Source organism: Acomys russatus, chromosome 6, assembly GCF_903995435.1.
Source record: "Acomys russatus chromosome 6, mAcoRus1.1, whole genome shotgun sequence".
Taxonomy (NCBI): Eukaryota; Metazoa; Chordata; class Mammalia; order Rodentia; family Muridae; genus Acomys; species Acomys russatus.
Window position 1 is genome coordinate 38470563 of NC_067142.1, and position 14760 is coordinate 38485322.

The 14760-nt window shown below is 39.2% G+C and overlaps 1 protein-coding gene across 1 annotated transcript in view; it reads right to left on the reverse strand.

Annotated features, from left to right (window-relative positions):
- Crb1 (crumbs cell polarity complex component 1) overlaps nucleotides 1-14760 on the reverse strand; it is a 209882-nt gene that overhangs the window by 46480 nt on the left and 148642 nt on the right. Inside the window, exon 7 of the mRNA XM_051148315.1 lies at nucleotides 1399-2352. Coding sequence (XP_051004272.1) covers nucleotides 1399-2352 — 954 coding nt within the window. The remainder of the gene's footprint in view (nucleotides 1-1398; nucleotides 2353-14760) is intronic.

Consider the following 14760-nt stretch of genomic DNA (forward strand, 5'->3'; position numbering starts at 1 on the left):
TTTGGGGGAATGTAGAAAGTGTAACCAAATCATGAATTTTGTTTTAAGAGTTCATTATTTTCCAAGTTGGAAAAAAATATAAAAGAAACCAGAACCCACTGGCTTGGCATCTCTCGCGTCTATTCCCTAGGACAGTCAGCGTCCCCAGGTCAGTGCTAACCTCAAGGGTCAGTGCATCTGGAAGCCAGTCAAAATGAGTCCGCATCTGTTTGTTATTTTGTATATGTAGTAAAAATATTGCCTTGGGTCAATTAGATTTTTCTTCAAAAAGTGAGCCGTTGCCTCAGCATAATTTCACCTTTTCTTCTTTAAAAATAATCACAAAACAACTTGCCATGCCATTTAAAATATTACATAGAGCAGCAGATGCCATGCCTCATTGTCAAACAGGTCCGTGATGGTAATGAATATTGCGGTTAGGGGAAACCCTGCAAATAGTTTCTAATAATTCTTAGCCATTGAACACGGAGTAGGGTATAGGCTACGGCTGGTTTTAATTTCCCTTCATACAAAACAGAGGAGACTATTTACCATATGTTGTCCTACTTGGACTCATTCTAAAATGTTGGGGTAAATTGCAACCAAACTTCAAAGCAGCCTGTTAGAATTCTCTCTCAGACCACTCAAGGCATGATAATAATAATAAAAGCGAGCAGGTATGTATTGATCACTATCAACGGCAGTCTTTGGGGTGATGTTAGAAGTAAAGGATTTGAAATATACTTCAAACTGATTTGTTGGAGAAATCAGATCGATTTGTGTATGACAACTACCAAGTTTTCCTGATAATACATTTCCTGTCTTCTTTCTTTCTTTTTCTCCTGTTAAAGACATCTATCTGCCTTGTACAATGAAATCTTGGAAGAGACAGCTTTGACTAGAACGGGTGGTTTGTCAACCTGCCAGGTTTAAGCACGATTCTTAAGGAAGTACAAACTACAAAAGGAGAAAGCAGGAAAGCGTAAATTCACTGGGACTCCAGCAAGCACAAGATCCAGCGCTAGTAAGTGGCACTAACTAGTTTTTTTTTTTTTTGTCCCAAACTCCCTTTTATTCAAGAGATTAAATCTTGTACAAATAAGCAAGGTTTTCCATATATTTCTGATATGTATCAAATGTCAAAGTTCTGAGAGCATTTTACTAACTAGATGAAACACCATTTTGAGAGGAGCCATTTGCTTGTTGTTGCTGTCATTTTACTTTTTAGGCCAAGTAAAGCTTAGCTGTCCTATGAATCCCATTCATAATTAATACACATCACTGCTGTGTCCTTTTATGTCATTAGTAAGCAAACAGCAGCATAAGTCCTGAGGGGTCCCTGTGTTTCATAACAGCCTGGGTGTTCTGAGATGGCTCTGCTCTGAGGTTCAGCACTCCTGGGCACCCCATTCTGCTTACCTTTCAGGCAGTTAGAGCCTGAATAGGGCCTGTCACATTCACACTGATAACCCTGCCACAAGTTGATGCAGCGTCCTCTGTTTTGACAAGGTTGACTTTCACACCAGTGATGTCTCATGCAGCCTGCTTTGACATTTAGTGATAAGCCAGACGAAATGTTCTCCAGAGTTATATGATTCAAATCAAATTTAATATCTTGGAGACAGCCTACAAAGGAAGGTGTGGATGGCACATTAGAGATGTTAAGCCCAGACACACTGCTGCTGGTTCCTGTTGGTAAGCCACCCAAAAAAGAGTTCTGAAAAGCACATACTGACTGATGGTTCTCAACTGGAAAAGAAGACTTAGTGGTGCATTTCCCCTTGCAGGAGCTGCCAGTCAAGGCAAGGGTTATAGTTTCTGCAAATGTCACTTCCACCAGATGCCACTGTCCATCGCTAGTGTTGTGGGAAATATACAGGAGCACTTTTGACTGGTTCCAGACTTCCATTGTTAAGTGAACACAACCATTGAGCAACTCCAACTTTGTAGACATATCCCTACTGTCTCGGAAAAGGAGAAGTGAGTTTGGCTGAGCAGTCTGAAACCTCAAGGATATGTTACATTCTGATAGTTTGGTTGTATGTGAGTCACCTGTGACCCACAGGAAGGCATTGTTCTCAAAAGAAAATGTAGTGACGGTTTCACACAGTGGCCCCACATAGCCAGAAGGACACTGGCAGGTGAATCCATGGTGGCCATTTTGGAGGTGAGGGATGCATTTCCCATTGTTCAGACACTGGTGACCAGTGCAGCCCAGGAGAATTTCAGAGCAGTCTTTTCCTCCATAAAATGTCTTAGAAATGTCATCAAAGGGGCAGTGACAGGTATAGTTCCCAGGCAGGTTCTCACAAGTACCACCATTTTGGCAAGGGTTTGGTAAACATTCATCAATGTCTTCTTCACAGTGGATTCCTGTTAAATAGGAAAGAACAAGTTAAGTGTGTACACACTAACATGAAATATAGGTGTTCAGATCATTAATGTAGGCTGCATATAAATTTTATATATAATTAGAAGGTTCAGATCAAGTTCAGGGTTAGAACTGTGACGGAGCAAAATACAGCTCTGGAGGAAAAGTAACACCAGCTATATAATTCTGTCCATGCTAGGAAAAGAGAGCAGTCATGACAGACTTAGAATTCTCCTAGAAATAGGACATTCATCAATGACAGCGATCACCTCAAGTTACCATTGTCAAGTGGCATCAACATGAAAACAAAAAAAAAAAAAAAAAAAAAAAAAAAAAAAAAAAAAAAATAAGGAAAACTCTAGTTTTGGCAATGATCCTAGATTTCAGAACGATTACATTGTGGATGCTTTTCCCAGTTTCTGTTTATCCTGTTATTTTACTTTCTTCTATCTCAGAATAATTATTGCTTTCTGTCTTGTTTGTACCATCCTATAACCCCTAGAACTGGAGCTTGCCGGATATATGAGCCTTCTCTCACCACAGAGGGCTCCGAGATGAAAGAGCTCCCTCTTCTCCCTGGACACTTATATAACGCCGACAACATATTCTACACGTTCCCACTGACAGCTTTTGTTTCACTTTGGTAAAATCTTGTTCTTGATTTCAAGAGAAACAGCATGGCATCCATAAGAGGACTATCAGAGCTATTTTAACCAAGGGGACAAGAATAGGGCACTGTACTTGTTAATTTGGGTCAACGTGGCACCTGCCAGGGTCACCTGGGAAGGAGGACATTCCCTGGAGGAGCTGCCTCCAACAGAATGGCCTGTAGGCAAGTGTACGGGAACATTTGCTTGATTGACAGTTGGTGTGGAAAGGCCCAGCCCACCGTGAGCAGTACCACCCCTGGGCAAGTGGTTCTGAGTGGTAGAAGGAAGCAGGTTGAGCAAACTGAGGAGCAAGGCAGCAAGCAGCTTTCTGCTGTGGTCTCTGCTTGAGTTCCTGCCTCCAGGTTCCTGTCTTGAGCTCCTGCCCTGGCTTCCCTCAATCATGGTCAATAATCCATAAACTGCTATATAAGTCTTCCCTCCCCTAGTTTGATATGGTAAGTATTCCATCTCACTTGCCGACGTCAAACTAGGACAGACAGTTTTTAGGAGTGACTATAAGTGCAAGTGAGTAAATACAAATGGACGTATGTAGAGCACTTCATGTTTTCCCCCAGTACCTTCATGCACATTACATTTCTGTTCGCGGGCATCTGCAGTTTGCAAGGCACACTCTCCTAGCTGTTTTCGCAGAAGAAATTCGATGTTTAGAAGGCACAACGTCTAAGTTCTAAAATATTCCTGTAGTCTTCCCTTAGATCATGCTTTTACTTCCAGTCTGACACTGTCGCAGCTAATAACCATGTGCTGCTTGTCATTCCAGCTACTGATAAGTGGGTGCTATCTACTTCCCATTTAGGCCTATGTCAAATTTTTTGTTTTCGTGTTTTATTTTACACATACGATATTACTATTACAAAAGCAAAACGGAAAGACAAAAAAGTCTTGTTTTTTTTTTTCTTTTTGGGCAATGATCTTAGATACAAATGTAGATTCCTTCCTCAAGGACTGTTCTCCTTGTAAATTTGTTCTCTTCCTATTACAAAGCTGTCATATAAAGGTCCCCATCGTCACAGTGTCGGATGAAAACCACAGTGGAGGGAGAGGCTGTGTGATCTTCAGCAAGTTGCTTCCTTTCTTTTGTTTTTAGAGTCTTACTATTTTTTATCAACAAATGGGGATAAAGATTCCATTTACATGACAGTGCTTTTTCTTTCTTTCTTTCTTTCTTTCTTTTTTTTTTTTTCGTTTGTTTGTTTGTTTGTTTTTGAGACAGGGTTTCTCTGTGTAGCCTTGACTGTCCTGGACGCCGGCTTTGTAGACCAGGTTGACCCCAAACTCACAGCGATCCACCTGCCTCTGCCTCCCAAGTGCTGGGATTAAAGGCCTGCGCCACCACAGCCCATGATGGACCTTTTTCACAGTCTAATTTAAGTCATGTAAATGATTTCGGTAATAGACCTAGAGGAGGGGAATAAGGTGAAAGTGGGAGGGAAGAATGGGAAGATACAAGTGATGGGATAACAATTGAGTTGTAATATGAATAAATTAATAAAATTTTAAAAAATGATTGCGAACCTGTTTGTTGAGTAAGGTCTCAATAGATGGTGGCCATTTACTAAAAAATAATAACCAAAGGAATTACCCTTTTTGACAACATTTAATAGGGCCATTGAAAGATAATTTACAAGGTATGGATATTTGTTCTGCCATACAAAATGAAAAGTCTTGAAATAATAATAATAATAATAATAATAATAATAATAATAATAATAATAATAATAATAATAGATTGAGAGCCCAATGAATCTCATTAGACTGTAGCTTCATGAGGGAAATGTTTGCCTCGTATTTGGAAGTCCCAAGAATGCCTAAAACCAAATATTCATTTGATAATTAATCTTTTGAATAGAATAATAATAATAATTAATAATCTTCTTAAAGTAACAAATATTTTATAAAGCATCAAATCTTATCCAAAAACCTACAGTGTGCTTTCTGGGTCTGCTTATTAATTTAGGAAATGATAATTTTTCGTCATCCACCACCACTTACGCACCAGACATTTAGGCATTTGATTGGAAAGTTTCCATCATACTTATATTTTACCCTACTTGGATGTTTTCACAGAAGCTCTGGAAACTCATGCATATTTTAAGTTCTGTGAAAATGGTAAAGTACTATGATTTTACTTAAAGTCTTCCACAGGGCCTGCACAGTACTGGGGGAACATGCAATAAATGTTCTATGAATAGAAAGAATAGAACTGGATGGAACTGATTTATTTTATGGATATAGAGAGTGAATATAACATTATAAGTGGTTAACTCTAAAAGAGTATTATAAAGAAAAAATTAACAACATCAAGACTTTGAACTTTTGTATTACAAGAAATTTTCCTTATATTTGATTTCTTATATATTTGAGCAACAAACAAGTAAGTATTTCACCAAGAAACATTTTTGTTGTGCATGGTGGTATGTGCTCCTAATCCCAGTATATAGCCACTTTGGGCTATACAGTGAGGGTCAGGGTAGCCTCAGCTACACAAAACACCCTGTTACAAAAAAAATAGATGCAAACAAGAAACCTCTATAGATACACACCTTTAAATTGCCTCCCAAGAACCTTTGTATATCTAAATTCTAAATGGCCTGAAGCCTATTATTATGGTAGTCTGCATTTTAAACTCTCCAAGAATTTAGTTTGGTATCTACCACAGAAACATCTTCACACTCAATTAAATGATCAATTTATACTTCTTTAAAAATTGCAAAGAACTAATCTGTGTCCTATTCCCACAGAGAATGTCAGGAGTGGATGATTGTGGAAGCTAAAGACCTGGCTTTAATGAGATTATAATATATTATGTGACATAAATGTGAGTACAAGGCTGGGCGTGGTGGCGCACGCCTTTAATCCCAGCACTCGGAAGGCAGAGGCAGGTGGATAGCTGTGAGTTTGAGGCCAGCCTGGTCTACAAAGTGAGTCCAGGACAGCCAAGGCTACACAGAAAGACTCTGTCTCAAAAAAACTAAAAAAAAAAAAAAAAAAAAAAAAATGTGAGTACAGTATCACGTGAGACATAAATGTGATTACAGTATAAAGATAAGGCATTGATGAAAATATGGTGGACACTACAGACTTCCAATGATTGCAGATAATCTGTAAATAGCAAACTCAGACACTGCCAGACTGTATTCAGAAAAGTTCTAGTAATGGCTTTGAATCAGAGACAAGAAACAACCTTGAGACATAAAAACTAATAATTAAAAATCAAATAAACAAATACTGATGTCCTGTCGGCCATTCACAAAGTCCTGTAGACAGCATGAAATGACAACCAGATCTTACTGATTTTAATGGAGGTAGAAAAAAATGTGTGAAAAGACAGTGGCAACCTGAGTCATTGCACACCAAAGAAGCAGCACTGGACAGATCCCAGAGACCTGCACAGATAAAAGCCACTCACTCAGCCCTAGCGGCCTCCCATCAGGATGACCAGGAAAGTTTTAGGAAAGCTAAGGTTGAATCTCTATTTCAGGTTAAGTCAGAGTCAAACAAAAACAAACAAACAATCCAAAAAAGAATTGTTGTGTGCAAAAATTAGCAAAGAAACAAAACACCATGGATGGAAAATCAGAAGACATTCTGAAGCCATGATGTATTTGACAAACAGCTGCCATGGTGATTTTATGGAGGAAGATCGAGTTAGCCAATGCATCCAGACTGCAGGGCTGGCGCTTACAAAGTTTTTATTGTTTTATTTATTTACTTATTTACTTTCTGGCGATGGGAAATGATGGGGCAAATGTGGGCTGGAAGACCAATGTGGTCCCTTCTAAAGGTCAGTCCCACAGGGTTGTGTAATGGAATAAAGAGGAAGAAACTAGAGACAGGAAGACGCGCCAGCAACCATTAAAACTCTCAAAACCCAAAATAGGATGTTTATTTCCTCAGCTTGAGTTGCCCTCACTTGTATTTGTTCAGCATATAAATGCTGACAACACTGCTTTCTTTACAGTTGTAACTCTATTTATTATTACCTCAAAGAATATACAGATATGATCTTTTACAAAATAACAATAACTTGGCAAAATATGTCATATATATCTAGCCAAAATATTTCTCTGTGTGTGTGTGTGTGTGTGTGTGTGTGTGTGTGTGTGTGTGTGTTGCCACTGTTTAAAAAGAAAGGAAGAGAAAGCAATGCAGTGGTAGGGCACACCTTTAATTCCAGCACTAGGGAGGCAGCAGGTATATCTTTGTGAGTTCGAGGCCAGCCTGGTCAACAAAGTGAGTTCTGAGACAGCCAGGGCTACACAGAGAAACTCTGTCATGAAAAAACAAAAATGAATAAATAAACAAAACAAAACAGCAAACAAAGAAGAGAAGAGGAAGCCCATCTTGAGATGAAGAGCCTGAAGGAACCACAGAATGAGGTGAAGAGAGAATAGTAGCAGCAACTTATGCTCTCGTCTGTTTAAACTCAGCTTTACAAACATTACAGCAAATGAGGTCAGATTATTCGATGAACCCAGTCAACTAAAAGTGGGAAAAATTAAGGTGAAAGTTTCTTCACTGGCGCTTGAGAGATGGCTCAGCAGTTAAGACCACTGGCTACCTTCGTAGAGGACCCAGGTTCAAGTCCCAGCACCACACAGTAACTCACAGATGTCTGTAACTCCTGTTCCAGTGGATCTGATACCCTCTTTTGACCTCTACAAGGACCAGACACACAAAATGTTCATACAACAAAAGATAAGAAAAAAAGAAAAGAAAAGAAAAGAAAAAGAACATTTCCTTATTGGTTATCTCACTGACTTGGCAAAGGAAAAGGTCCGCTGTCCATCAAAATAAAAGGATTAGGTGATATTCAGGGATCACACTTGCCAGTCAGTCTTTCCATTGGGGTATTTTAGCAGCTGTGATTTATTTGCTCATGTCCAAGTTTTGATGAATAACGCAGATTGCTCCAAGTTTACTATTGTCTCGAATCAATTCAGTTAACTAAGATTCTTACTATTTGTATAGTTCTTCTAATATTGCCTATGCTTATACGATAGTGCCGTATTTAAAAATAATCATGATAGAAAAATGTCTACTCCCTGGTACATTGTAGACATTCGTCACAATCCATAACTTGTGTGGACAGAAAGGGAGCCAGGCATGGTGGCATACTTGTATCTCAAGAGCGTAGGATGCTGTTAGGAGGATCCCGAGTTTCAGTACAGTGAGGGTCACATCATGAAACCCTGTTTATGATTGTCTATAAAGTGACTTTTGCCATAATTTTCACTGCAAGTCATGTTGCTAATGAAATACCTTGTAGAAAAACTGTTTCTATAAAAACAAAAATAAGGTGCATTTTAATCTACATTAATTACTTAGTCTTTTAAAAAAATATAAATTCAAGAAAGAATTAAATGTAAAAATCAAGGGTTTGATATATGAATATATCCACTTTCCCTTGCTCAAAGTCCAACTTTCCATAGTTTGGGTTGTAGCACTCAATATTAGTGGCTAAACAAACAACTTAAAAACTGTAGCAACAATACCATTTATCTTATTGAAGTAATAAAGAAATTAAGTTACCTATGAGCATCGCCATTAGAATGTGAAAACCTCGTGTCCTGTCTCGAAACATATTTCCATAAAAAGTAAAGCCAGCCAGCCAACCGAGGTCTACTAGGTCAACAGACCTGTTTTCAATGTCTTGACGTCTTTGCGCTTCTCCAGGAGAATGAGGGCTCAACTTGGACTCACTCCCCCAAGCTGGCTCAGTGGGGCTTAACATAAGACTCAGCTGTGCTACTTACTAGGCAGCTTTGAGACATTCTTAGATCCGATGCCAGCAGGGCGCACAGTGCCTGCCTTCTGTGAGTCTCACTAGTCAGTGTTAGCGTGATCTCAGCATTAAGCAATATTGTTATGGAAACTGAGGAAGCTCTAAGCAAGCTATCATCCAGAGAAACTTCTGTTATGGGAAATCACTACCTGATTTATTTTTCTTCATGATAAAGGAAGTGCTGTGTTGGCCTTTTGTTTATTTTGTTTCCTTGGGAGACTGGAGTCTTCTCCTGTTATGTAGGCCTGGCTGTCTTCCAACTCATGGATCCTCCTGCCTCAACCTCCCCAGTGACATCACACCTTCTTGAGTTTTTTTTAATTGGGGGGGGGGGTTGATTCAATCCCTACTACTGAAACAAAACCAACCCTTTCCCCCAAAACAAACAAATAAACAAAAAACAAAACTGAAATCCTCCAAAACAAGAGGGCATGATTAAGAAGTGCTTAGCAACTTTAAATCTTTTGACTCCTGTGGGGAATGAAAAGGAGAAAAAGATGAAAGGAAGCAGTAGAAGCCATCACTACTGAGACTGAGGGAGGAGGGGCGTGCCTTCCCAGTCTGTGACCCTGGGGATTCTCCCAACCTCACCCCAGACACACTACCAAATATTAGATCTCTATATAGCTCTCTGAAGAGCTATAGACTTTTTACTGTTATTGACCAAGGAACACTGGGTAACACCCATTCCCTTAGCCTTTGCATCGTATTGTCAGCATCTTACTGTTGGCAGTTATGCAAGCAGTACAGCACACCCTGTAAGGGACCTTAGCATCCATGGGTGGGGGATCCTCAGTATGTGTAGAAGCAATGCTCTGTGGATACCTAAGAATAGCCGTATTGGTGTGATACTCTTGGCCTTGAATTTTTTTTCCACTGTGAGAGAATAACTGCTCTACTTTCAAATCCAGGACAACTTAAATATAGGTGGTGTTTCAAATACTAGACTAACTGGTTCTTGACTTCCCTTTTCTTTTTGCATTTTTAACAGTGCCAGCAAAGGTATTAATGGTATCCTGAAGCAGTGAGATCAGGTGAAAGGATTTAAATGTTGGCCATATAACCGGCCAGGTAAGTTGCGCAGGAAATCAAGTAATAAGGTAGGAAGGTGTGATGTCAAACTTACTACAGTAGTGAGTCTCCACAGTTAATTTTTTTAGCCATTCATTCTTATAACTCTTCTCTATGGATGTTCTAACTTGGCTGTCGCTGTCATGGTGCACAGATGTGGTGGTGAGGGAAACGTATGCAATCCAGCTTCATGGAGCACCTAGTTCAACCACACTTGAGTTCCGGGTGGTGGGGGGTGGACAGGCATTTATACCAGGTGTGTATTTTCTCGTGACTCAAGCCACTTCATCTTATGGTTGGGGAATATCTTAACAGGCATTAATTATGAGATTTTAAAAAAATTATATGTATGTGTGTAAAACTGTGTTTGTACATGTGTGTGCATGTGGAAGTCACGGGGCAATGTTGTTCAGTGTCCTCTTGTACAACTTTTCATCTCCTATTTCGAGACAGAGCTTGTCACAAACTGAAGCTGTATTCCACTGACTGAGGCTCTCCTTGCCGTTGCATCCCAGTGCTCAGGTTCCAGATGCATCGCTATGCCCAGCATTTACTTGGATGCTGGGAATTTAAACTCAGGTCCTCATGCATGTGCAGCAGGTACTGTATTGACTGAATTAACCCGCCCAGTCCTGAATAATGTACTCTTAAATGAATGTAATCAGAGCAAAATAAATAAATGATATATTTTATTCTTGATGGTGATCAAATTTATGCTATCATTTGACTGTATCTCATAAAATATCAGGTGGTGTAAAAGTAACTTTCATTTCCTCAGGTGAAGGGATGGGATGAGAGCTGGACCCAATCTGTGTACCAAAGCTGTGCATGGCTTGAGCTGAGTCCAGAGCAGCATTTCTTTCTCTGTTCTAACTACCCCTAGGCCTAGTCTTGGAAGCGTCTAGCTGCTATACGATCTAATCTTCCAGCCTCTATCTACTACCCTAGGCCTTGAATGTTTCAGCCTCTGAGACTTACTGATGAATAAACTCACCCTTTCTGGTAATGATGGCTGGTTCGACTCAGCTGTTCCAGCTTAAACGCCTCTCCAGGCTGACTGATTCAAATTGGCTTCTCTCACTTCTCACTGGATTCCTCTGCTTGGCCTCAAACTAACCCTGGCAATTTGTTCTAATCTTCTGGTTCACTCTGATCTCTGGATTCAACTGCATGAACTCATGAGGAACTCAATCCACTGCACTACACACACTCAACTGAAGTGCACTGCACTCAGCTCCACTCAACTGAACTGACTGAACTGATATGAACTGACACTGCACTGCCTCTCACCTGCCTGCCCACTGCCTGCCAAATGACTGACCTCAATTCAACTGAACTGCCTCTCCCAGCTCTTTTAAATTGCCTCTTATTCCTATGCTGTTCTTGTGAGAGTTAGGCCATATCCTTTTCTGTCAAATCTTTCTCTGATTTATCACTTTGTCTGTTCCTCAATTAGACATCATTGTTTGGGATTAAGGATGTGTCTATATTCCAGCTGGATCACACAGACTTAGAAGGTGTTTGGATGTGATCAGATCATCCATGTTACCAGATTAACACGAATATTCTCTGCATATTCCTCCTTTCTGTTTAAGCTGAAAATTGTACACAGTTTAACGATTACAACAGACATGATTATCAATCCCATAAACTTAACAGTCAGAACATCTTTAAATTTAACAGCCTGAATGCCCTTATGAAGATCTGTTGATGGGATGATGCCGATCATCTGTCTTTCAGCAAGTGTCCGTTTCGGTATCAGGGTTTTCAGACCACTCTGTTGAGCAATCCATCCTTCTTCAGTTGCTTTCTTGACCTGTTTCCATTCGGGGGTTGGCAGAGGAATCTGTTTTGTTGTTGTCTTTTTTTTTTTTTTTTTTTCATCATCTAAATTGCTGTCTTTCTGTGTCTCTTCCTCCCTTGACTTTTGTGTTTCATGTTGAAGCTTCTCTTCCTAGGACCAAATGGTTATCAATTTTGATGGAACCCATGTCTTTCTTCTACTGTGGAAATATAAACAAAAACCTTTTCCCCAACATATCACATTCCCTGCCTTATATTAGGATGTTAAAACATCTTTAAAGTATACAGGTTGATCTAATTCAGCAGGGTTTTTTTTCTTTTCTTTTTTTTTTTAAATTATAATTTATTTACATTACTTCCAGATTTTAATCCCCTCACTCTTATTTTTCTATAACTGCTTCACCAGTTGGATGGTATGGTATACCTGTAATATATTGTATGTTATAATAAGCAAAAAAGTTTCATTTTACTGGAAACATATGCTTGACCATTGACAGTCTTAATTTGTAAAGGTATATCCATTAAAAGTGTCACTTTTAACAAAAGTGCAATTACAGAATTAGCCATTTCCAACTTTAAAGCAGAAGCCCATTGAAATCCTGAATATGTATCAATAGCATGATGTACAAATTTTAGTTTCCCAAAAGCTACAAAGTGAAACATTTCCATCTTTCAAATTTCATTTCTTTGGGTACCCTTAAGGTTACTTCCATCAGGTAATGGAACCTGATTATACAAAGAACAAATAGGGCATTAACATTTTTTCTTTGGCTTGTTTCTAAGTAGTGGAAAAATTTCTCTGTAAACCTCTGCTGTTAACATGATTTTTTAAAATAAAATTCTGAGGCTTCTAGCACATTTTCTATTAATAATTGGTCAATCTCTTCATTTTCTTGTGCCAATGGACCTGACAATCCCATATAAAATCAAATATGGGTGATATATAATGGATAATTTTTGTTTTGAATTGTCTGTTGCAGTGGTATAAATAATTGTGTTAATTCTGAATTACCAGGAATAAGATCAGCAGTTTCTATATGTAATACAACCCTCTCTACATATTGTGAGTCAGTAATTATATTGATACGTTCAGAAAAAATTAATAAAACAATAAGAATTGCTTATAGTTCTGATTTTGTTTTTGTTGTTGTTGTTGTTTTTCAAGACAGGGTTTCTCTGTGTAGCCTTGGCTGTCCTAGACTCGCTTTGTAAACCAGGCTGGCCTCGAACTCACAAGAATCTGCCTGCCTCTGTGTCCTGAGTGCTGGGATTAAAGATGTGCGCCACCACACCCTGCTCAGTTCTGATTTTCAAACTGAAACATATGGGCTTTGAATATCTACTTATATTTCCTGACTTACAACCTGACATTCCTGGTTTATTAGCATTGGTATAAAATGTAGGAGCTTCAGAAATCCGCATCTCTTTTGCTGTACTGGGGAGAATCCTATTAGTTCTCTTTATGAACTGGAGCAGCTTGCTTTGGGGATATTTGTTGCTAATTTCTTCCAAATAAGTGCTACAAGCTCTTTGTCAGTCTTTATTAATGAAGTAATTTCAGCAATAGTATAAGGTACTAAGATTTTTGCTGGTTCTGTTCCTGATGTTTTTGTTCGTTTGTTTTTGCTCTTGCTTTCTGAGACAAGATTTCTTTGTGTAGCCTTGGCTGTCGTAGACTCCCTTTGTAGACCAGGTTGGTCTTGAACTAACAGATATCAACCTGCCTCTGCCTCACCACATGCTGAGATTAAAGAAATGTGCCACTATGCCCAGATACTGTTCCTGATTTTAATCTAGCAACATGGATACTCTAATCACAACCAAAGATCTAGGTCTGTGTGATAAGGCTGGAATACAGACATGCCCTTAGTACATACCTAGGTGCCAAATAATGACATGTAATTGAGGGGCAGACAAAGTGACAAACCAGAGAAAGATTTGGCAGAATAGGATATGCCCAACTCACACGAGAGCAGTACAGATAGTAGAGAGTAAGAGAGAAGACAGACAGACAGAGAATACAGGCAAATAGTACAAAAGAAAGAAAGATAGTACAGGAGGAAGAGGGTGGCATGCAGGAGGAATACAGTAGCATTCATGGAGACAGTACAGTTTGGAAGTACAGTTGAGTTTGGGCAGTTCCGTTTATGGAGTCCAGAGGCAATTTTTCCAAGCAGAGCAATTCAGTGAGAAAGAGAGAGATATCAGAATGAATTAGTCATTTTGGAGATGAGTTTAAGCAAGAACAGCTGAGTTGAACCAGGCAGCCAGAATTCAGAAAGAGTTATAAAGAGTGAGTTTATTCAGAAGTAAGCGTCCGAGAAGACAATTACATGAGGTGAATAAAAGTTACTTTTACAGTGTGGTAAAATTTAATTATCAATTAAAGGTCAATGGTAGCATTAGATGATGTCTGAGGTTAGGCTATTCACGATGGCACTTGTAAAGGAAGAGAAGCCTAAGCTATCAGGCTTGCTTTGTGTCACTATGAGATGCCTCCACCATTATAATACAAAAAGGAGGTCCCACATTATGCTAGGATCATGTTCTTGACTTCCCAAGCCTCCATTAGTATAAGAGATAAATTCTCTTCTTTACTTACTAGTCACTCCCAGGGTTTTCATCACTATGATGAAAACAAACAACTAAAACTCAAATAACATCCTCCCTGCCCCCTGCCAAAAAGACCCAATACAACAACAAAAATCCCAATTAAGGTAAGGGGGATAGGTTTATTAAAAAACAAAAACAAGATTTTCATATACACACACACACACACACACACACACACACACACACACACACATATCACCACCACCACAACCACCACCAATTAGTGCTCTATGCATACTTGAAACAACGCACAGAAATAAATAGAATGGTGACAAACGAATAAACAAAGAAAACTGAGAAGTTTGCACAGAATATCAGCATATGCTCTAGTGGTTAATCTCAATTCCCAATTTGATAAAATCTAGAATCTCCTGGGAAATGGGCTTCTGGGCATTGCCTCTGGGGATTATCTTGAGCTAATTGAGGTTGAGTGGCACTCTCTCCTGGGTTGGGATCCTGCACTGTAT